The 25261-nt window shown below is 47.5% G+C and overlaps 1 protein-coding gene across 1 annotated transcript in view; it reads right to left on the minus strand.

Annotated features, from left to right (window-relative positions):
- The window catches only part of LOC146856137 (uncharacterized), a 40294-nt gene extending 24553 nt beyond the window's left edge, over nucleotides 1-15741 (minus strand). The window contains exons 1-5 of the mRNA XM_085654175.1: nucleotides 15582-15741; nucleotides 8786-8906; nucleotides 7335-7436; nucleotides 7035-7145; nucleotides 6575-6679 (exon numbers count right to left, since the gene is read on the minus strand). Coding sequence (XP_085510301.1) covers nucleotides 6575-6679; nucleotides 7035-7145; nucleotides 7335-7436; nucleotides 8786-8906; nucleotides 15582-15605 — 463 coding nt within the window. The 5' untranslated portion in view covers nucleotides 15606-15741. The remainder of the gene's footprint in view (nucleotides 1-6574; nucleotides 6680-7034; nucleotides 7146-7334; nucleotides 7437-8785; nucleotides 8907-15581) is intronic.
- Nucleotides 15742-25261: the final 9520 nt, after the last annotated feature.

Genomic DNA, 25261 nt, shown 5'->3' on the forward strand with positions numbered 1-25261 from the left:
CTAATAACTCATTTATACAGTCGGTTACGCACAAACTGAATCATCCATACAGGCACTCATACACCCACTGATTCACCAATCCACCTTGGTATATATATTTAACACTCAAACTTTTAGAAACACTCTCAGTCACTGGATGATGTCATCAGCGATATATTTTGTGGAGTTTCGTGAATTGGTGCCAAAGTTATAAGCAACAAAAAAAACGCATTTCCTGTGGAATATTATATATTTCCCACTTAAGGTAAGGAATCTGCGGCTAGATAGTCTCTACCAGGCATTCCCGAAGGGAAGTGACTTGTTCATCTGATAGAAACTTCTAGCTGCAAATTCCTTCCCTTAGAATAGATACCCAAACAATACCTCCCCAGAGGTGGGACTGAGAAACCAACTAGATCAGAAAGTCCAGCAGGATGGAACAGGCGAAGCACCAATCACAAAGGACCTGACTGTCCAGACAGAAGTGCTTGGTGAGCGTGTGCAGGATGTCCCACATTGCTGATGTCCAGGACTGGGATGGCATGATCCAACACAGTGGTTGCAGCCTTGGCTCTGGGGGAGTAAGCCCGCAAGCCCTTGGGAGGTTGCTTCTTGGCCAATGTATGGCAGATCTTAATACATAGGACAATCCATTGCGAGATGGTCCTTTTCTGTACTGCCTTCCTATTTTTGCTCCCACATAGCCCGCATAGAGTTAATCGTCCACCTGGAATTCTTTTGTGTGGTAAAGGTGAAATGACAGTGGTTTTTTTGAGGCCAGGCAGTGGAGTTACTCCTCCTGCTTGAAGGAATGAGGCGGAGCAAAGAAGGCTTACAGGGTGATGGTCTGGCCTACATGGAAAGGATGCACGTGTCCGGAGAACCAGCTTGTCCAGATGAAAGATAGTATAAGGAGGGTGCACAGGGAGCAGTTGTAGTTCGCCGACCCACCTGGTCAATGTTATGGCCATAAAAAGGCAGTTTTTATAGTCAAGAGCCTAAGAGGACAATTGTGCAGAGACTCGAATGGTGCAACCATGAGAAAGGGGAGTACCAGGTTGAGGTCCCAGTAAAATATGATGAGTGTTGTAGGTGGAAACACATGTCTCAGGACTTTAAGGAACCTAGCCACAACAGATAACTTAAAGATGGATGGCTGGTCCGGCAACTTCAAGAATGCCGAGATGGCAGAAAGGATAGCTCTTTTAGCCCTGCTGGGCCAAGGACAATATTAACAAGAGAACCTTTGATAAAGGTGCAGGGGGGTGTTGTCAAGCCCCTTGGATTCCCCATCGGCAATAGCCTGGGTGAGTATGGCTCAGACCTCAACTGAGACCATGGGCTGCACTTACGCAATTGAGTTCCATTAGTATGGGAAGAACGTACCAAGAAGCAGGTGGTGCTCACCGACCACAGAGCTAGGCTGGCAGAAGAGAACATTCTCTTACCAAAGTTGCACAGTCCCTTGGATTCCCTATGCGGTGGAGTGGTAGTCAATGCACTGGGGTTAATCCTGGACGTGGGGGCTTGGATCACCAAGTCTTCTTTGGGGAGGGTTGCTTGGTGAGAAAACTGGTATCCATAGTAGCAGAGCAATGGCGGCTGGCAATCGTCCTATGCGTAGAACCCCTGTGCAGGGCTTTGACCAGCCCAGAGTAGGACATATGAAAGGGCTTTATTGAAGAGGAGAAGGAGCTCAGAAGGGAGATGTTAGTCTTGACCACCACAGTGGGCAATTGAAGGTCCAAAACCTCAGCCACCCTATGCACCACGATCGCAAAAGAGGCACCCTCCTCTGTGGCCATGGTAGGAGGAGAGTCCAGACCAATGTCAGGAGTGATGTCTAACTCCCGAGCCTCTGCCAGTTCCTCATAATAGTTGTTCTGTTCCTGCTCTTCTTTAGGGAGCTAGTAAGGATAAGGGTCCATAGTGCTCCTCCCATTTGTCTCCCTCTCCAGGCCTCTCAAATAAATAAGGCACAGTCTCCACTCTGGGAAGCATGGACCGGTTGGTGCTGGAGTCAAGCAATGTGGCTCCGGCTCCGTGTTAAAGTCAGGAAAAACGATAGGGGCAGCACTGCCTAGAGGCGCTGGCGACATCGGCACTGGTGTAACCATCTAAGAAATTCCCAGTCCCACCAACGACTTTGCTCCGGATAGAGCAAGGAATCCGTGCTGAGGGTGAAACCGCTGGTGTGAATCCTATAGGGGCCTCTCCCGAGCCCATGGAGCTTGAAGGCGCTCCATAGAGGTTTGGCTACCCAAATACGAGGCACATGTCCTCATAAAACTCTTTCAGCTGGGCGGGGGTCGCACCAGCTCTGGGAAAATCAGAGAAGCATGGAGCGGACCCATTCTGCCGACTTGCGAGCTTGGAGTGCCAACGCTCCTGTGTCTGCACAGAAGACTTTGACGGACGCGGCGCAGTTGAAGGACTCTTAGACGTTTTTTGCTAGTGGGACTTACCCGACTTCCCCCGACGACTTGGAATTCGATGACGAACATCAGGAAATGCTCCGCGAAAGGTCCCAAGACCTTCCATGTGAACAGGACTTTGATCATTGCTGAGTTGACCGATGTTAGGTGAGAAGGAGCTTCAGGGACCGCTCCCTCAGTGCCTTGGGAAGCATGGCGAGGCAGTTCTCTCAGGTGTTGGAGTCATGGTCCTGCTCCAGGCACCACAAACGCACCACGTGGTAATTTGTCACTGACAGTTGCCTTCACACACTGATCAAACAAGTGTGAAGTAGTACCAAACACCAATAGTGCAGCCTAGCACCATACAATTTGCCAGAAACTAGAACATGTGTGCCAGCAGGTACCCTAGGACAGTACCTCCAGGTCCACACCAGAGAGAGGTTCTATCAAGGGCTACCATGCCAACAGGGGTAGCACAAAATAAGCAGGGGAAATTAAAGCACCTTCAAGGTGCCTCCAAGCCTTAACATATAGCTAGTCACTCCAACACCACTTCTGATCTGGTGTTTTCATGCACAATGGCCGATCTACTGAATTAGGTGCCCGAGAGAGTCTACCAGGAGATTTGTGTTATGGGGTGCATCTCTACCCTCCTCAGCAGTCTTCCAGACGGCCTACGAAGTAGAAGGCCCACGGCCCCAATCACAGTGATGGCAGATCCAGGGTCCAATGCACCATCAAGACAGCTCTCCCATAGCCAACTGTTACAATGAGTAGGTAAGTTAGGCACTCTGGAACCTTTGCTGCACTCGTCCACTGCACTCCCAATGGTCAGGTCAGCTGTTCTCGAGGCAATTCACACCTCATTGTGACGCCTTTAAAACTGCACACCTTCACCTGCCACTCAGAATCTTAGCGAGTCCACAAAAATGCAAAACAGTGAAGAGATGCCACCAAACACAATCACTGAGTGCTCGGCCGTCACCAAAGCCCATTGTGTCCCACTTCTCCCCAGACAGGCCTCATAATCATTCCTCCGACATTCCCACACCAGCCATCTTACTTTGTACTTGCAGATTCATCACCGGAAGGGGTCTATACAACAAAATGGAACATTGCTTGGTGTCAAGCAGATCCTCCTAAAGGGGAGTTCCAAAGGAACAGCACTGCCTGCGTTGGCAGCGCCTGGTCAAAGTTTCCAGAAAAAGGGCAACTTCATCATGTACTGAGCCTTTCTGGGTCTGAAACATTCAGAGCGCATTAGATAAGACTCATTTCAGGTCAGGCCCCACCAGTGACATTTTGCACTTACAGATGGGTTGTGCATATGTAGTTAAAAACATCTTCCTAATGATTATCAGACTTATTGCTGTTTGAGTCCTAGACTTGCTAAATGGATTTGTCCTAACCGTTCACCGCAGAATATGTGCATTTTAAGGTCTCGCCTACGCAGCGCGCATTCGCTGCATAGGAGGAGACCTCTTGGAATCGATTCCCTTTTTAGGCCAAAAACGTGCATGCATTGCATTGCTTTCAATGGCAACGCAAGCACGTTTGGCCATTCCCTTGCGGGAGCGAGCTTTGAAACCATCTGTTTGTAATTAACTTTCAAACAGATGGTGCACTTGCTCGTTCCCGCAAGGGAACCGCTTTGTGTGCTCTCGGCCGCACTCCCCCGACCCCTCCCCCCTCAGCGTCTACAGACCAGCAGGGGCACAGCTATCAGCCCTGCGGCGGCACCAGGCTTTCAAATGCCCGAAGCAACCCAAAAGCTTTACTTTAAGCGTTGAATCGGTCTCTGTGTGGTGAAGATCCTTATAAACCTGCATCTTGTTTTTTGTGTATTTAAATGTCGGACTTCGGTGCGCCTGGAGCACCCCTGCGACAGGCAACGTGCTTGTCTGCAGGTACGGCAAACTCAATACATTTGAAAGCAGTTACACAATTGACGGGAGAACATATTTCCCGCATTACCATAGCAATGAAGCTAATAAAATTAATTAACTGCTCACTAATCCTAGGAGGGTTATTTATAATGGACAACCTTTCAGGCAACCTTCTGAATCCAGCGCTTGAGCGTTTCTACCTGGTAGACCTTTTTGTAGGTTTATGTAATTCAAGCGCAGGAACGCGACCTTTCTCGGTCACAAACAAACATACAAATTGGGTATTTGGGGTGAGAACTGTGCTGACAGGCGGCTTCAAGCTTATTTGTGTTCTGTCTTTTTGTAAATGGTCACAACATAAGTAATTCATTGGTTTTCTACAGCTCAGACATGCTATTAATTGTTCATGTGTCAGTGCGAGTGCTGAGTTGTCTTCCCTACATCTGAGATTTTTACGCGGATTTATTTGCGGAGAAGAACTGCGCTGCTGTACGTCACATCCCCCATTCCCTCTAGGCAATCCACAGTCAGGAATGTGCTCTACAGATGCTCTCGCTGACGTAACCCGGTTTGTTGATATATAGTGACAACTGCACATTTCCTTTCCAGTACCATTAACTGCAGCTCGGTAATCTAGCGCCCCAGGGCCAGTAGAGTTTTCAATATACCTGTTACCACATATTTTGAAGTGCCGTACTCAGGCTTTGGTAAACGAGAACACAAAAAGTTTTTTTTTTAATTGTGTTTCATTATTTATTTTGTAGGTTTTTTTTAAAGTCAAAATAGGTTTGCCATTTTTTAGGTCGGACCGACAGCAACTGTTGGAAATAATGGTACATTAAAGACAAATGTTTTAACGCTGCACAGTTTAAAGAACTTAATCTGCATTGTTCAGTTGGTTTATTTCTAGAGCCTGTTTTTCCGTGTCCGTTTCACACTGTGCTTTTGAATGACCATCTTTTCTAACTCACTTTTAGTATTTTTTTTAAAGTATTTTTTTCTTTAAAGCCAAAATAGGTTTGCTATTTTTTTTAGGTCGGACTGACAGTGCAATGTTAAAACAAGCATTGGCATAGCCAATAGGTCTTGCCTTTGGGACCTTAGAAGTATTTAATTATGAGGCACAATATCCTTGGTGCAACACCAACTGTTGCATGGCTAAACACTTATAATGTCCCAAAGGCAAAACCTATTGGCTATGCCAATGCTTGTTTTAATGGGGAGTGGTTTGAGTTGAGAGAATGAAGCATGTGAATCCTTTTCAACCCGAACATTTACATAGCCCTGGGGCAGGGAAGGGAATCCTGAAATCTATTTTAACCCTGGTTTCCGCCAGTGTCTTTTGACTATCTATGTGGTACACAGCACAGTGTTGTGGCACCAAGGCTAGGCGCAGCCGAAACACAGATCTGAGCTCTTTTCCAACTTTTGCTCATTTGCCTACAGCAGCCCAAATCATTCAAGGGGTTTATCTTGTCTTCACTCTGTCACACTGAACTGAGTGCAGCTACGGTTCAATGAAGCATTTTCCAGTCAAACTTATCCAGCCTGCCACATCGGAAGACCCCAATCAAGCTGCATTTCCTGCCACGGGTAGCATGCAGGAGCTCAGAGTGGGGTGGAAGATTTGAAGGAGTGAGGACCCCGAAAGAGAACCAAGCAAGGAAGGAAAATGAGAGGGCACGCCCGGACATGAATCATGGAAGGACAAAGATCATGCATGGGAGGATACTGCAAGGCATGACAAGGGAATGGATAGAAGATTAGGATGGGAGCGGATGGAAAGGAAGAGCAACAACAATTTCTGACAGTGACACAAAGTGGGCCAGTAATAAGACTGGGAGAGCTAGCGAAGCACACAGAGTGGGGAATAAAATAGGCAAAATAGCCAGGGTCACATTAGGTTTTTGAGAGTGCTAAGCCGAATTAGCAGATGTTGGTTCTTTTATGCAGAAGGCAAAGAACAGCTATAAAATCTACTGAATGCAATGTGCATAGGGCATTTAGCAGTAGTTGATATTAATTCTTGAATTTCCACGAATCACATTTATGCTTTTGAAAAAAAGTCTCCAGATAAATGTGCCGAGCTGAATGTAGCATAAAACCGGTGCTGTGCATCACTGATGAAGTCCAAGGACGTTTATTTCCACCAACAGCATGTCTGAAACTTATCAGAGCTAAAAAGAATCTGTCTATTTCCAAACTCAAACGTCAAGCATCTGTATCTGCAGGAAAGTGGAGTCTTCCTGCAGATTTCTTAATTTTAAGTAATAGCAAGCCAAAGGATCATACCCGAGTTGGGGTGAATACTACTTTCTTCAATTTCAGCACCAAGATGATCAATAAAAATGGAAACTGGTTCTTCTTTTTTCAAACGGATGTTCTCATGTTGAAATCCTGTAGAATAAGATAAACATAAGATTTTTTTCAGAAACGAAATGACTGTGGTTCTAAACTTCCAAATGTTGCCTTTCCATTCAATTACAACATTAAATCAATTACCCCTATTGTTTTTTTAGGACATCTTGAAGTGGTTTTGAGTTGGTACTGACAAGTTTCAACATCAGTTATCTAAAAGACCATGATTAAATCCTTACAAATAGAGTTATTTTAACACAACACGCCTTCTCAACAGTGAAAACACTCAAGGCGTAAAAATAAAATATTAGGTCCCATTATTTTTTTGCAACGCATTCAGCTGTTGTGGGAGGATGAACACAAGCAACACTGTGGGCACATCTCTCTCCATTACCTGCTCGAGGACGAGGTCTTTGCCTTCTTTCAGAGCCTTTGTGGTTGTCCGGTTTGGGGCGCTCCTCTCGGTTTGCCCTGTAAAGTACACCATAGCCTTCTGTTTCATCACCTATATGAAAAAATGTATATAACATTTGCAGACTGACCTGAAATGATTTAATTCACACTTCCATTCCGGGTTCTATTCAATGTTGACTCAATCCTGCCATTGGCAATAAGGTCTAGTTATAATGCAAGTGTACAACTTCAAGTGTTCTGGCATTGGTGACAGTACCAGTTCATAGCAAGTTTCACTCACTTGGAACCCTGTCCCTTCTTGTGGGGCGCTGCTCATCCATGGCCCACAGGTCTTCCTTTTCTTTCTCTCTTAGCGAACACACAGTTGTGGCAATGAGAGGCCCTGTTAATAAAAATAAATAGAAAACAGCAAATATCGTTGTCTTTTTCTGTATATGGCAATTTGCAAAGTAAAGGATTCTCTAAGTGCTTAAAGTGTAGGCAAATCAGAGACAGCCTCTCAAATAAGTTGGTCAACTGGGGATGTTGGGGAACGATCTCTAAGCTCATGGATCCATGGTCTGCCTTTTAGTAACTGGACCTTCTCTGATCTTTGCTCCTTTGCTTAGTGTTCTTATGGATTTGCATGCAAGACATATAGCACACCTGAGATGGTGACAGCTGAAGGCAAAAGTTTCGTACAAACACTGCACAATGTGTACTACCCCCCCCCCCCCCCACCCCCACCCCTGCTTTAGCATTTCCTCTGATGCATATTGTCAAATATGCATGGGCCACAGAGTGCTCCATGGACCTACATTTTAATGGGTTGAAATGGCATTCAGAATATCTTGTAGCAGTTACTGGCAACAGGTCTCACTCTCTTCTATTTTTAGATTACTTAACTATTTCCCAATAGTATTTTAAAGCTTTCATTAAGTTTTTTACATCTTTGATGTGTTTTATCTTTCCTCCCATTTTCTGGATTAACGAGCAACACCATCTCAAGTTCCAGTTCCGGTTGTGCAGCAAGACCTCTGCCTACAGTATTAATGCCTCTTTCAGGAGGATTACAAACATATGTTTAAAAATGCTGTAAACTCACATATTTGGTCAAATGGCATTTGTAGGGTCTGTGTGTTCATAAAAACTTGACAGGGTGAGGCCTTCTGCCAATCACATTTAACTGCTGCCTACAATGTATGAGGGTGACTACATAACCACTACATATTCATAATTAAACTCTGATATCTTTAAGATATACCACAAGCAAAGAAACACAGGGGAATCATGTAATGGAAAGCCATGTAGGCTGTAGATTGTAAAGCATGTAATTAGATACAGCTTACACTCAGCCCAATTGGAATTTATGTGGTTCTGTGGCCGAAGGGTTTTCGGCATAATTATGGATTTGCCACATAATTCATTGTCTGTTGCATATGCAGATTTCAACAAAAAAATGTGTCCAGCTCAAATGCAGTCATTAGCAGATCTTCCAAGAAGGTTAATGGGTCATTTTTAATTTGCTAATTACTGCACGTAGCTATTAAACTGGTAATAATATGGCGTAACGCTTGCCCAAACATAATTAAAGTGTGTTAAATTTGAAAAAAGAGGCAAAAATCATTTCCAGAAAATCTGATGCATTTTACTGAATAATTTGCCTTTCCTAACTGCATAATTTTGTCAACCTTCCCCGTATAACTGGATGCTCCGTTGCCGCATAATTCCAGTGGCCCTGCTTATACTTACCCAGTGACAGCAGAGCTTGATGAATTTCCTTCATCACATTCCTGTAAAGCACTTTCTGCCATTCGTGTAAAAGCTTCCACTCCTCCTGGGAGAAATAGGCAGAAGCGTCTTGGAAGGCAACCTGTGTCATGAGAATAAAATGTTACATCACTTACTCAGCTACAGTACTGAGTGAAATACAATAGGCGCAGCCAATACGGTAATTTATAATATAACAGGCATTCCTCTACCCCACACATTGGAGGCCTCTCTTCTCCTTTTTCCCACAACAGCAATGGATGGACCCATTTTTCTGCTTCATCCTTTTATAGTGGTTCCCAGGGACTGTAAAAATAAAAGTAATGGGCCATTCACTTACCTTCTAAAATATCATGCCAGTGTGTACTGCTTGCTTAATTATCCATGAGTGTTTAGCAGAATGAATTTATTAGTGCACCGTTCCTAGGGTGAGGCTAGGCATCACCTCTTCATAAAATATGATACTTAGAAGCCCTCCTCATCCATTCACGCCCTGAGTTCCATCCACCTATCCACCCGTCAGCAAACCCATCAAATCCACCCATCCATCTGCTCAGAGGCCAACACACCCAGGCAACCACACACTCTCTGTTTAATGAGGAAACCTAGACTTCTAATCTGCAGTAACTTGAAAAACATTCAAGCTGTGGCAAGTGGACTCCCTGTACTTTGTTCACTGCCTTTTCCTATGTTAACCCTCTGGCGGTGCTCCATAGCTCTAGAAGATGACTAGGGTAGAAAAGGATTTAATTCTATTCAAATTTGTAAAGCAAAGCTTATCACCCAGGTGCTGGGGAAGGGCAAGTCAGTCGAACAGCCAGGGCTTGAGTGCTCTTCTGAAATCCATGAGGGTGGTGGAGGTCCGGAGGTGGAGGGGCAGGTCGTTCCAGGACTTGGCAGCGAGGTTGGAGAAGGAATGGCCCACCCCTTGGGCTCGACGGATGCGTGGGACGTGTGCAGGGGCTAGATGGGCTGAGCGGAGTTGTCTGTTGGGCTGGTGAAGGTCAGTTGGTGGTTGATGTAAGCTGGTGAAATGTTGTGGAGGGTCTTGAACGCGTGAATGATTAGTTTGAAGTGGCATCTCTTCTTGATTAGGAGATAGTGTAGGTCTCTGGAGGGGTTATGCTCGAGAGTTTTCAGAGATGCAGTAGGAGTCTTGCTGCTGTGTTTTGGATGGTCTGGAGTGGAGTCAGTAGTTAGTTTGTGATTTCGGCGTAGAGTGCGTTGCCGTAGTCCAATGGACTGGTGATGAGGGCCGGTGCTACTGTTTTCCTGGTGCCAGGTGGGATCCACCTGAAGATATTACGGAGCATTTGGAGGATGTGGAAGCTTGAGGCGGTAACTGCGTTCACCGAGTGCTTCATGGATAGTCTGATCCAGTCTGTCCAGTATGATGCCCAGGTTCCTGGTGTGGGTGGTGGGGGCTGATGCGGGTTCGATGGTGGAGAGCCACCAGGAGTTAGCCTGGGGGCAGGAGGGGGTGGGGTAGACCAAAGAGAAGCACTTCTGGCTTGTCCGTGTTCAATTTTAGACAGTTGGACTTTATCCAGTCCGTGATGTTGGTCATGGCGTTCTGGAAGTCTGCTCTGGTGGTGGAGGTGTCTTCGGTGAGAGAGAGGATGAGTAGGCTGTCATCGGCGTATTAGAGGATAATGAGTCTGCGGCTGCAGACGATGTTAGCCAACTGAGTCACATTGATGTTAAAGCGGGTGAGGCTGAGTGAGGAGCCTTGGAGGGCGCCGCAGATGGTGATTTTGGGTTCGGAGATGAACATGGGAGGCATATTCTTTGAGTGCGTCATGAGAGAAACGAGATTATGAGGTTGAGTGCGTTGCCGCTGATGCAGATGTGATGTAGTCTGTCGACCAGGATGTGATGGAAAACTGTGTCAAAGGCTGCGGAGAGGTCAAAGAGGATGAGGGCAGCTGAATCTCCTTGCTCGAGGATGGCCCCGATGTCGTCCGTTGCGGCTATGAGGGCTATTTTGGTGCTGTGGTTTGAGCGAAAGCCTAATTGGGAGGGGAGGTGTCCTGCAGGTTGTTTCTCTCAAGGTGGTCTGTGAGCTGGTAGTTGATGGCTTTCTCAAGGACCTTCGCTGGGAATGGGAGAAGAGAGATGGGGCAGTAGTTCTTAAGGTCGCTGTGGTCTGTGGTTGGTTTCTTTAGTAGAGGTTTTACCTCTGCGTGTTTCCAGGTTTCCGAAAAGGTGGTGGAGTCGATGGCCGAATTGAGGATGTGGGTGAGTGGAGGGTAGATCTCCTAGGTTGAAGGTGTGTTGTAAGCAGGGGTCCATCGGGAAGCAGAGTGTATGGAAGTCATGATGGTTGCAGTGGTGTTGAGGAGTGTGCAGTCGGTGAGGTCATTGTGCAGGGTTTCCAAGGGGGACGTGTGTGGAGTGAGCTCCAAGTGTTAAGCGTCAAAATTGCCGTGGATGTTTGCTATCTTGGCGTGGGAGTAATTAGAAAGGGCGTCACAGGGGTCTTGAGAGGAAGGGCTGTGTTTTTGACAGCTGTTAGGTTGGAGAATTCCCTGATGGTGTAAAAAGGTTGCTGCTGTTATCGAGGCGAGTCGCCAGGGTGGCTTTGATGGCTTCTTTAAAGAAGTGGTGATAATTCCTGAGGGCGGATTATAGCAAAGAGTGGTCCGTAGGATTGCTGCTGTAATGCCATAGTCATTCTAGTTGTTTGCATTCTCTTTTTGATGCCTGGAGTTCCGGGGTGAACCAAGGGGCGTGTTTGTTGGGGCTCTTGGTTTTGGGTTGCTTGATGGGGGTGATGCTGCTGTCAGCACTGGCAGTGATCCAGTCAGAGAAATTTTGGGCGACCTGGTTCACGTCATCCGTAGTGTGGTGGGTTGTGGTGCGGAGGGCAGTTGTTCATTGGTCTTGCATAACTTTCTTCCACCTGTGCTGTTCAGGGGTGTGCGATGTAGATGTGTGTTGGAGTGTTTCTGAGGTGGTGAAATGGACGATGCTGTGGTCTGACCAGGTGACTTCTGAGGTGTGGCTGAAACGGATTCTGTCGCTGGTGGTGAAGATGGGGGTCGAGGGCGTGTCCGGTGCTGTGGGTGGGGCTCTTAACGATTTGCATCAGGCCGATGTTGTGCATGTTCTCTAGGAGGTTGGAGGCGTGGGTGTCAGTCGGGTCATCGAGGTGGACGTTGAGGTCCCCCAGGAAGAGGTATTGATTGGTTTAAATGGCCAGAGGGGCGATAATTTCAGCGACGGCGTTGCAGAATGCTGGGCGGGGGCCTTCGAGTCTTAAGGTGAGGGAGCTCCTGACGGTTGCGTTGGCGTTCACGTACACTTGGAAGATGAGATGTTCCATAATGGGGGTTAAGGCGTCCTCTGTGGTGGCGATGGAGGAGTCTTCGTGGATGATGGATATCCCTCCTCTTGGTTTGCGTGGGCAGTCATTGTGGATCATTTTGTAACTGTTGGGAGGTTGCTGATGCTATGTCCGGGGCAGAGGCTTGCTTGAGCCAGGTTTCGGTGATGAAGACTGCGTCTGGTTTGGTGATGGCAATGGTGTCCCAGATTTCCATGGCGTGCTTGCTGAGGGATCTGACGTTGATTAGCATGCACTGTAGCCGGCTCTCTGGTTCATTGGATGTCCATGTGGTTTTGGAGGTGTGGCATGAGAAGCCACAGTGCCTCGGAGCAGCATGTGTTGTTGGGTCCTTCGAGGTTCACGGATTTGAGTGCAGCGTTCGAGTAGCTGATTCTCTGGCGAGATCCGATGGGTCCTGGTGCTGGGTGCAGTCCAGTTGTGGACGGGTGCAGAAGGGCTTGCCTTTGGTGCAACAATGGTGCGGCCGCAGCACGCTTCATTTTATGGAGGACGGGCTGGTCAGGGAGGTGGGTGGGCCTGGTGACAGGTACAGGAAAACGCATGTGCGTCCGAGCAACACTGAAGGCTCCGGCATGGGTTGCTACGCAACGCCGCCGAACTGCTACACCAGAGTCAGGGGGCAGAAGAATCAGGTTGTTGGGGCAGAAGAAAATGACACCCGGCAGTCAGACTTGAGGGTGGCGGAGAGCAATCAGGGGACGTGGGTGGCGGAGAGCAATCAAGGGAAGTAGATGTTCGGTAATGCAGAGAGCAGGAGGGCTCACTGAGGCCGCGCAACATGCTTCATTTTATGGAGGACAGGCTGGTTGGGAAAGTGAGCGGGCCTGGTTAGAGGGCAGGAAAAGTGGAGTGCGACCGAGCAACACTGAAGGCTCTAGTGTGGGTCACCAGGCAACGCCAGCGAAACACTACGCCAGAGTCAGGGATCAGGTGGCAGAAGAAACAGGCTGTTGGAGCTTAAGAAACCAAGATCCGGCAGTCAATCAGGGGAAGTGACTGCTCGGTCTTGTAGAGAGCTAGAGTGCTCCAAGCTGGGTATTCACGAAAGAGCTAAAAACTAGAGACCCCTGTAAATCCGAGAATATACACTTGATATCTAGGGGCTGCCACCCTGTCAGTGTTAAATGATGCCACAACCATCGGGATGTAGGGAAGAGTCAATTTTATTTATTTAATTTAAAGTGCACACGCTGTATACGGAATCATATCAAGGTGCTTTTGACCAGAAAAGCGAACAAGGACCACCTTCAATAGTGGTGAGAGGAGTGTGCACTGACGCAAAGAGGGGTTTGACATTATAGTGATGTTAATCATAGGCAGCAAGGGGATTGTGCATCTGCCTCTATCCCAGGAGGGTACATGTTTAGGGACAGAAGAGGTATGTTGCATGATGCCACAGCGTGGGAGTATGGCAGTGAGTAGACAACCTATTCATCACTTGCCTATATATGTAAATGGAGGCACTAGCCGTGATGTCAGAGAGAGGAGTTCTAGATTATGGGGATTGGCTGGAGAAGTATCTGCCATCGCTATGGTGTACTTGGTGCATGGTCAGCACTGCAGCATGTTGAATGTGTGGTGCAGAGTTGTCAGCTTATATCAGGACTATAAATATAAAGCCGGTGGAATACTTACATCGATGAAATCAATCTTCAACAATAAGTACATTTCATTACAAAAATGCCCGAAACTTAAAATTCTCCCCACCTGGAGGTAAGTTACCACTAGCAGTAATTGAAGTTATGTGAGCAATTCCATGTTAGAAGAAAAAATACTTCCCAAAGGTTTTATCATGTACAGTAAAAAAAATAAGATAGTCCCTCAACTGATTAGAAAAAGGGTGAAAGCTATAGCCATCTGTGCAGGGTGAAACATTGTTCATGGGTTCTCGCTAAACAGGAAATGATGAAGAAAAGAAATCCTGCATGGGAGCCTGTCCCCCACCATTTAAATTTGCTTTGTTTTTTGCCTGGCAGTATTTTTACCTCAGAGTGGTAAATGTACCTCCTAAAGGGGTTTGTTTAGATGCTAATTATTCATTCGTGCAGGTGACATTTGTATCACAAGAACTTTGATACTGTATATCAGGTCTTGCACGCATGGCAACGGCAGGGAAGAAAAATCAAGACTCCATGCATTTCATGTAATATCTAATAATCCGACTATCCCTTGACACCTAATGACCATTTCACATCTTTCTTTCAATGGACCCAAACATTCAAAAATATTTATTAATACACATTTTCCTAAAGCATCCTGAAATGTGAACAAAGATCGATTTTTATATATACTGTTAAGTTGGGTAGGTGAGTTAATTATTCTACAGTGATCTACCACTAACATGAAGGCCAAATAACAGTATCCCTGTACATCCACTCAGTCGTTCATCATCCTTCCAAAGTTTTGTAAACGATTACAATTGAATTGGACAATGGGGTCATCAGTTCATATCAACTGCGTTCAGCTGCAGAGTTGTGGAAGCATTCCCCATATAAATACATATTTGTTCTTTATATTGTTAAGAAACCAATAAAACTACATCCAATTAGTAAAGACTTCAAACCCTGTCTTTTCAGTGAGCCTTCAATTTTCATCCTTGTGCATAAACACAGCCTAAATGAATATTGAACTAATATAAATCACGCCGGCACACCACTCTGATGCTTAGACCTACCCTGTTCAAGGCTGATTAGGTTCATCCGAGTTATTACCCTGCCAGTCACCTTTCATAGAGCTCATCCTTCTCTGGTGCCATTCTCTCCCTCCTCACTTACCTCTCATCTTCTATGATACTTTGACGTGACAGTTTGGTGACATATAAGCGCTTTTTTGTGTGCAGATTTATATAGCGCGAACTCGACCCGAAGGCATTGGAGCGCTTTACATGAGCATTAGTTACGTAACACAAGGACACATTCATTTTTTTGTGGGCACGGGGAGATTCAGTGATTTGTCCAGAATCACACGATGTGGAGTCGACCCCGAGGTTCGAACCTTGGTTTCCCAGCTCCAAAGTCGGCAGTATAGCCGACAGACCACATCCTCTCTTTATAAAACTCCTCCCATAAATAAAGAATACATTCTAGTTTGGTTTAGGTGTGCATCACCAATACTAACATGTCTTTCCTTCTGAAACACAGGTTTAATCTTGGACTGCCAGGTCAGCTGAGAAATCAAACTGTTAGCTGACCTCCAAGTTAGCAACCCTAATTACGTTCGGTGCCACCGATGTCAATTATCTAAATGGAGGGGGCTCTTTTGAGTCAGACTTGCTCGTCTGTTTATCTAGTTTCAGTAGCTTTTTCTTAAAATAATCCTGATTCTGATGTCCGACGTGTGGCCTAGAAATTCTCCCTGTCTGTTCTTCTTGGAGGTTCCGAGATGCTGGTGTGACCCCCATCTTGCAGAGGGCCAGAGGCAATTACTCACCTCAGCGGACCCCTGCCCGGACATCCCTCTGCACTACAGCGTATGAGCCTTCTCTTCAGAGACCTTCAGCAAAGGGTCACAGAACGGGATGTAGAAAAAGTATTGATACTTTGTACCAACCAGACAAAGAGCGTCCTTTCCGCACTTAAAGTGTGCTAGAGCCGATAACATTATAGTGCCCATGCGCTACATTCATAACACTTATCTAGAGGGCATGCGCGGAGACATCATCTGCGCGCGCAGTTGAATAGCTCGACACGCAGCTACGACATGCGTACAGAGCGGGCTCAGGGTAGAGAAGCAGATTATCTGAATTGCGCTGCACAGTGCGCACTCACAGATGGGATAGTCAACATCTGAGCATGCGTGGTACATACAGCATGAATGAAAGACATCGATACAGCAATAATGTCGGATATAAGCTGCTACTTACATACTGTGCAAAGTTTTTATAAGGGCTGACCCCCCTCACGCCCTCCTCACACACACTATTTAAAGTCTTTATTGACACAAAGCTGTCAGCACGGAGATTATGGGGAGATGCAGTGGCTTAATGAAAGTTGAAGGGGCCCCCCTGCAAGGTTCACAGAGGGGCCCGCTCCGGATTCAATCCGGAGCTCTTTGGTGTGAGTACAGTGCTGAGGGGGCTTCCTGCAGCTGCCCCCCCCCCCCGCACTGCGGGGGATGCGGGTCCTGTGTTACACCCCTGGGGAGGTGTAATATTTGTGAAAACGTAACAAATGGGCCTTGTACGGAGTGTCCACAGGGGGAATACAAATTTAGCTAGCATTCGCGCCAAGAATTTTCAATTCTATTAAGGACACGGAAGCGAGTATTATGCTTCTCTTTCTTTTATTTGCTACTCACAGCAGCCGATGAAAATCGTTTTGTATGCAAATAAAACTACATTTCCCATGATGCTCGTCCATACATCATATCCTGTACATCCCAATAAGAGCCACCGTATCCCGCTTCGGCTCCTCTTTCTTTGCTCGAACCTTGACGGTCAATAACATTAACAATTTCAGTCCAAAATAAGGAACATGAGTCCCAACAATCATCCTCCAACATGGAAGAACCATAACCAAACTGGAAAGTTTATATCTTCTAAATCAGAAGTACTTCTGCTCCGTCTTCTTTTCCAGAACCTGAAAGGAATGAGACAGGGAAAAACCCATAACCTCTGCTTATACAGAATATCAAATACATGTGGGTGGGTAATTTATTATCAACATTGTAATAAAACCGGGTGGGATAATCCTCGCCTCCGTGTCCTTAATAGAATTGAAAATTCTTGGCGCGAATGCTAGCTAAATTTTTAATTCTATTACAGGACCGGAGGCTTCGGATTATGCTAGTTTAACGCTTAGCAAAACACAACCACAACTATATCACCCACCAGTTTATAACAACTGTTTAAATGTAGACCGAGAAAACCAATCAACAGATCTCCAGATGTCTGGAACAGTAAAAATCAACATAAAATCTTGAGATGCCATGGCACCACGAACAGGAGGTGCCTCAAACTTAGGGTATGAATACCGACTTCCGTCAGCTTACCTTAACCTCCTGGCTATAAAAGCCGCAGACACAGTTTTAAAACGTATGTAATATGATCACCCATCAGGACGAACATCCTTCGTAAGCCTTAAGGCAATGAACCCCAAATAAGTGCAGTAGCTGGAACGCATAATTTGTAACAGTTCTTGACAAATTGTCGTACTGACATTAATACTAAATGAACCTCCCTCTGGAGTAGATACTGTACCTGTAAAATCCAGGGCTTTCTCGTCATAGAAACACCGACAGGTAGCTAGGTTTAGAAACGTAAGACGGACGATAATAGCTGTCAACATATTAGTTGGCCGTTTATCCAAGAAATAAAGAACTATAGAAACATGCCACATAGGGGAATTTTTTGGTTTGGGAAGTTTCGCTACTCTAATAACTTTAAATAACTAACAGAATACTGGCACAAGCCCACCGGTTTGCCCAGCATCCGAGGATGACTTGCAGGAAAAAATGGCCGGACGGCCGCTGCGAACCGAGCTATACGCCAAGTCCTATGACATTCGTGCTGGAAAATCATTCACAATGTGGGGAATTCATCCCCCACAGAAACCACGCGTCGTGTACTTACCGGCGAACCCAGCCTTCCCATGTTGAAGAATATCATGTGTGATTGGAAGGACTCCGATTTGGGAAAAGAACGCCTGCAGCGTGACCGAAACCTGGCCAGTGCCATTGGTGCCGGAAAAAATCTATATGCCATAAAGAATAACTGCCCCATTGACCATCGGGCGCTGTGCATGAGGGCCCTAGAGTATCGTGGAGAGGCACGGAGCACTCGGAGAAGGTCGCAGCCTGTCACAAGGATTACGGGAAACCAAGATGGGGCTTCCATAAGGGAGATGCTAAGATTGCCTCCGCTAGTTGGTGTGATATTTGTATCTGCTCATCGACAATTGGAATGAACGGAGGGAGGCATAGGTCAGTCCCACCGACAGTTGCGGGACAGGGCGTTCATCGGGTTTCTGATGGATCCGGTCTCCAGCTGAAAACAGTTGTAAGTGACAAAGTAGTCCTGACGCTAAAAGGTCAGTTGGACAAGGACCATGAAAAAATTCAACAACCACTGAATCTCATTCGGTCAAAACTGCCATTTGCTGTAATCTAGGAGATACCTGAGATATCAATCCGCCACAGAGTGCAACTGTCGTGGAATGTATTCTGCAATGACCTAACTCAGATGACTGAGGCAGAATGTCTCAAGTCCTTCACTATCTCCACTAGGAAGATGACCTAATACCTTCCAACTTGTTGATGGTCCTCACTGCCAAGAAATTGAAAATGAGAGAAAATATCAGGAATGTAACACGTGATCTTTGGTTAGGAGTCTGCACCTTATGTTATATTATGTTGTTAGTGATTTATCACGCGCGCAGCTACTCAGAAGAGTGTTCCGGCGCGAGCCCAGAGAACGTGAAACAGTGAAGACAGAAGTAGAGGCCGAAGGGGACAAGTTTAGTTGAACTAAGAAGGTTTTGAGTCTGATTCTGCAATCGTATCCACTAGACGACAGTGCGTCATCGCATGTTGGGTAGGGTATGTCAAAGACCTGTGTGGGAAAGTTCCGAAACGAATGGAGGAGGAGGGAAGAAACTTTGATAAAGGATGCTAATAGCACCATTACTCTGACAGTTCATAATCAAATCAGAACTCCACCGTCGAGGCGGACAAGGGAACGAGATAATACTGGAAAGTTCTAACCCAAAACAGAAGGATACTGAATTTATAGTCGGAAAAATTGTGAGGTTAAGAGCTAAGTCTGTGTTAAGATGAACATATATATATATATCTCGATAAACACGATCTGAAGGCTGCCCTGTTCCCTTAAGGGAGCAATTACCGATTTTAGTAAGGTGGTGAAGCAGTAGGGGGTGGAGGAGCCCGAAAGGGAAGGACCAAAGACTCCAAATATTTGTTTTGTATCAGAACAGCAGGACACGACGGAGGGATGGAAGAGGGCCTAGCTGGGCACCCTCCTATGAATGCTTGCATGTTAAGAATTGGTTGAATAGTGATGGCCGCTAACAGGGCTTGCTACACAGTGCTAGAGACTGTAATTCTGAGGCCCTGTGGACGACTCTAGGATGGGGATATCCCGAGTGTCAACAAGTTCTTCTAGGAGACTATTCTGCGCTCCTTCAGAATAGATAACATCCTCCGTATATCTCACCCATGCAAAGCTTAGGGGTGTCTGTATGTAATATTATAGTGCAAAGGACAAAATCACTGAGGAATAGAGGGGGAGCCAACCCTATGCACACGAGAAGTGAAAATAATGTACCTAGCTCCTCAGCAATGCTGTAGTCTAAATTATTCCAGCCCAAAGGGCGTAAGAGCCATATATAAATATCAGGAGCGTGTGCACAATCCAAGGGCCAGCCTGTTGTTGCAGCCGGGAAGGCGTAAAAGAAAAACTGCTCCGTCTAACGTACGAGGCATTATGAGCCTCGGAGCAAACAGGGGACGCGTGCGATGTGCGTAGCTCAAACGTCCAAATATATCTATATATATAGCCCAATTGGGTTACGCACCTCGGCGCATGATCGGCTAGATCCCGCACTCGGCAACTAGGGGAAAGCCTTTGGCGGTTAAGCGCGAAGTCGCGCAGTGAAGATATAAAATATTTCTGACATCTATCAGAGAAACTACCTTGCCTAAAAATTTTACTTCCGAAACACTATTATTGAAAAAACATTATTGAAAACACCAGGATTTGAACACATAACCTTTGGAATCCGAGTCAGATACCTCAACCACTACATCACAGTGACTCGTTAGGAACTCTGTTGGCAACAGCGCGGTATCCCCGCTCTCGAGGGAGCATCTTGATTTCGTGCTCAGCTGGGCAATCTGCGCAATGCCATCGCGCCTCTCCACTCCCGCGGGAGCCTCATTATGCTGTGCCCAGGGCAAACTACGTAGCGCTATCACGCATTAAGAAGGATATTAGTTTGCACCTCAGGTGGGTCTCAAACCCACAAGCACTGGCTTAGAAGTCCGGTGCCTTATCCACTAGACCACCGAGGAACACATCTACAATGCATTGGAGTTTCGAAGCGCGCCTCGTGGGAACGCGCCTGTGCACACAAATTGCTAATTAAGTGCTTTAGAAATACGTAGTCCAATCTACTAGACAGTAACCCAATAGGGCTATGCACATGAAAAAACTTGGAATAAGCAGGTTCTGGGCACGTCTGGCCAATGAGGGAAGCCTCAGCGAGCTATAATCACCCAATGATCGCTGCCGCAGGCAGCGCGGTACCAGTACTCCAAGTGGAGCTTGAATGAAGTTGGCCAAGCGGGCCGCGATGTTCGTTTTCATCCCGACATAGGCGGGAAATCAAGAAACTTTCCTTAAGTCCAAACGCTGCCCGAACAGTGGAGATCGCCGGCTCCCAGCGGGAGGCTTGCCCTGAAAGAGCGCGTAGGCTAAATGCTGAGTACGGCTCGCTGCAGTAAAACTTTTAATATATAGTATAAATAATGTGAGCTTGCCTCGTGAAACACCTTGTGTTATGCTCCCTGTGATGAACAGACCAAGTAACCGAAAACAAAGTGCGAGTATCGCATTTAAGTAAAAAATGGCAGCGTATGCCTGCTTAAAATCTAATCGATCTATGCGCGTAGAAGGCAGCGCGGTACTCTGAGGCCAGCAGGGAGTGAAGCGAAGCCCAATCGGGCCGCCAGTGTTAACGAAATGTCCTGCTCTGAGCAGGGAATGAAACAATGCCCGATGGGGCCGCCCGCGGCAATCAAGTGCACTGCCTCCAGCGGGAGCGCCCCCCAGATCCCGCCGCTCCCAGCGGGAGCCTCTCAGACGCTCGTAGGCTGATAACGATGGCGCCAGCAAGCACTAAAGCGGGAAAACATATGGCAACAGCGCAACCTGAAAGGAAGACATAATTGCCCACAGCACAAAATCGCGCACATACTCAAACACAATTATTCAACCTAGCGCGATTTAAGCGCAAACATAATTGCAACATCGTCAAAGGCAATTTAACAGTCAAATGAGACATAAATCACAATATAATGTTCTGAGCACTTAACTTCCTGCGTGAGCAGCAAAGAAAGAGGCACAGAAGCGGGATACAGTGGCTCTGATTGGGCTGTACAGGATGTGATGTATGGACGAGCATCATGGGAAATGTAGTTTTATTTGCATACAAAACGATTTTCATTGGCTGCTGTGAGTAGCAAATAAAAGAAAGAGAAGCATAATCCGAATCCTCCGGTCCTGTAATAGAATTCTAGCTCTCCTCCTGGGTGCACAGAACATTTTTGCCTCTCCTCCTGGGTGTTATATTGGTCTGCACAAGGAAGCAGTTCCTTCTTCCCCGTGATGTGGGTGAACATGTCACAAGATAAATCTATCTTTTTAACAGTCTCAGCGTGCAAAAGAACGATCGATATTTTTCATCTAGGGTGTCAATGTAGGGAAGAGCATGTGGTCTTATGGCTAGACAAGACTGCCGACTTTGGAGCTGGGAGACCAAGGTTCGAGCCTCGGGGTCCACTCCACTTCCTGTGATTCTGGGCAAATCACTCAATCTCCCCATGCCTACTGGAAGAGTTTCGACGTTGAGCCAGCCACACGCTGAATAATATGCGTGCCGCGCATGCAAATAAACACACACACCAGTTGTCTCGTGGGTGCGGACTGCCCCCGAGTGGGCACGCCCCTTCCTTTTATTGTGCGCGCTCCGCTCGCTGGCGGGAGCGCATGGGTGCGACATATCCAGCGGCGGTCGGCAACAACTAGACTGCTTCATTCATTACATCCCTTCCCAACTCAGTCTCTTTCTCCTGCTAGAGGTTGGTTGCTACACCACCTGACAGGCACAGTCTCTCAGTTGGGAGTTTGGTCTGGGGTTCTCTCTTAGCTGGTCCCTGGGGTGACCACCCCCAGCACCCACGCCAGACTCCGATTGATCAGGGATTGTCATCGCCGTCACACCTGTACCAGTGGTCGGTGGTTAAAATGCCTGACGCACCTTGCTGTATGCCGCTAAGGTTGGTGGCAGCACGGTATCCGCCGAGGGTTCTTCTTGTTCTGTTTCGTTGTGCTCTCCCGTGCCTTGGGCGCTGACAGCTTCCGGGATAGAGTGAGGTTCAGGCACTCTTTTGAGCCAGGAGATGTTCTGTATCATTCTCTATCCTCCTTTCACCACAGTCACCATGGTCCCCGTCACATTGACCACTGTCCAGTGGCCCGGTTCGTATCTGGTTTAACATTTTCCTCCTGGCCTCCTGTCTTTCATGATCATGGAGTCTCTCCTTCGTAGTTATCTGGGCGATATTACTTCTTTCTTCACTCTAAGACATCTATCTCGCGGTATGGTGGCGGGGTCCATCCTGGGCAGACGGGGAGCATATCACGGCAGACTCCATTGAACATCAGCACCCAAGGGGGGCACCGGGTGGTGCTGTGGGGGGTGCTCCTGTACTCCCGGAGGAATAGTTGCAGGTGTCGCTCAGGGTCTGCATAATCTGCCACAGCGATCCGTAAGGCCTTGTTGAGGGTCCTCATGAACCTCTCAACCTCCCCGTTGGCTTGTGGCTATTGTGGGGTGATGACGCGATGTCGTATGCCGTGTTGCTGCATGAAGTCATGGAACTCATTCCCTTGGAAGGGAGGCCCGTTGTCGCTCTTGATCTCCCCCGGGCACCCAAACATTGCAAAGGTCTTCTCGAGCACTGGGGCAACCCGGGAGAACGCGGTGGAGCTGACTACCTCTACTCCTCTACTATGGGATACTTGGAGTAGCTGTCGACCATCACTTCGGTCGTCCGACTGTCAGGGAAGCTCCCGAAATCGATGCTCACCTTCTCGTATGGGTTTTTTCCCTGCTCTTCTGTTTGGACTGGTGCTGGCCTCTCCAGGGAACTGGTCAACTGACAGGCTGGGCATCTTTTCATGGTTTCTTCTACCTGAGCCTCAAGCCCCGGAAACCATACCTTCTCTCGCATCCTGGCCTTCATTCTCTCGACTCCTTGGTGTCCTCCGTGGGCCAGCAGGGTTGCCTGATGTTGTAGGGACGTCGGTATGACTATCCGGGACCCTCTTAGCAGAATTTCTTCCTTGAGTTATGCTCAGCTTGTTCCTTATCCTCCACATCTTCAGGAGGCACTCCCTCAGAGGCCCAGTCAAGTCATTGGCCGATTGTAGGAATTGGTGCCAGTGCCCCCCTTGAACGACCGCTCGCACCTTGAACAGTACAGGATCTCCTTCTGCAGCTGTGGCTATATCTTCCAACGCCAAGGCTTTAGGACAAGTAATCGTTGAAATCATGTTTAGGTGGGCATCCAGCGCATCGATGACCGACTCATCTTCCTGTTCGTCTTGGGGTGCTGGGTGCCTCGAGAGGAAGTCGGCGGGGTTCTTGGCGCCTGAGTGGTAGGCCACTTCTATTTCGTATTGCTGGAGCCCGATGGCCCATCGCTCAATCCTCGGGGGTGGGTGTGGTGCAGACCCTCTGAACAGCGGCCTTAAGGGTTGATGGTCGGTAATGACCCTGAACGGCTGGCCACAGATGTACAAATGGAAGTAACGGCACGCCCACCGGGTGGCCAGGGCTTCCCTCTCAATTTGCGCGTAGCGCTTCTCAGTGGGTGAGTGTGCCTTGCTGGCATATGCCAGGGCCACCCATCTTCCGGGTTCTTGGGTATGTACTGCCCCGAGGCCCACGGGGCTGGCGTCGACTAGTATGTCCGTCTGATTGGTGGGGTCGAAGTACACCAGGGTAGTGTGGTCGAGAAGGGCAGTCTTGATCCTCAGGAATGCTGTCTCTTCCGGGGTTCTCCATTTTCACATTGCGTCGGCCCGGTGAGGTTGCGGAGTGGTTCTGCGATGGTGGCCAGATCGGGGATGAACCGGCCACAGTATGTGGCCATCCCCAGGAAGCTTCGTACCTCGGATACTGTCACTGGGGCTGGGGCTTCCTTGATCGCTTGGGACTTACGTGGGTCCACTTGGATGCCTTCCTGATTAAATAGGTAGCCGAAGAATTCAATTTGCTTCTGGAAAAAGAGTCACTTTTCCTTGTGAAGCCATGGTCTTGAAGCCACTTCAGTGTTGCCCTCAGATGGCGGTGGTGCTCATCAGCGGTCTCCGAGTGGATGAGGATATCATCACTCACGTTCAGCACCCCAGGTAGGCCAGTTAGGATCTCCCTCACTGCGTCCTGGAATACCTCTGCTGTGGACGATATCCCGAAGTTGAGGCGTTTGTATCTTCGTAGTCCAAGGTGGGTGCTGAACGTGGTTATGTAGCACCTCTCCTTGGCTAAGACCAGCTGGTGATAGCCGGCGTTCAGGTCTAGTTTAGAAAACCAGTGGGACCTGTTGACGTCAGCCACGATGTCATCCATCGTTGGTGTGATGTGACGTTCACGCTTTATAGCCTTGTTGGGTAGGCGCATGTCTATGCATAGCCTGATCTTCCCTGGCTGTCTGGACTTTTCGGCTATCACCATGGGGGAGACCTTTTCGATCACCCCTTGGTCGTCTAGGTTTTGCAGTTCTTGTTTCACTAGGGGTCCTCCTGTGTCGTAGTGCTGTTGGTGTGACTTACGGGTCAATGTGTAACTTGACTGGTGCTTTCTTGATCCAACCCAAGTCTTGAAACAAACCCGCAAATTGGTCTAGTAGTTCTTTGGTTTGGTTCGCCTGTACACTTCTTGCAAACATTACTAGTCCCAGGTCCTCCGCTGGGTGGCTGCTCAGTAGATTGTCAGCCTCTTGGTTGATGACGTGAATGTCAGTCGTGATTTCATTGTCCTCCGACCGTATTGGCACTGTCATTAAGCCCCGGAGTGGTAGGGGTGAGTCGCTCCTGTAGGAAAGTAGTATCTGCTTCTTATGGTTACCCCCACTTTTTGCTGATGTCACACTATTTTTGGCCTAGTCTGACTGGGATCCTTCTATCCAGGACCCCAGTCTATCTGCTTTCTCCTGTAAATTGAGATGCATGTACTTTAGGTACACTCCAGATCGGATTCTGGGGTACCCTTATCAGTCCTTAGTATATGGTACACCATGTACCCAAGGCATAGGTACCCCAGAGGCCTCCCATGGGCTGAAGCATGTATTGTGCCCCCCTGAGAGGCCAT

The sequence above is a fragment of the Triturus cristatus genome, chromosome 4_1, assembly GCF_964204655.1.
Source record: "Triturus cristatus chromosome 4_1, aTriCri1.1, whole genome shotgun sequence".
NCBI classification, from domain to species: Eukaryota; Metazoa; Chordata; class Amphibia; order Caudata; family Salamandridae; genus Triturus; species Triturus cristatus.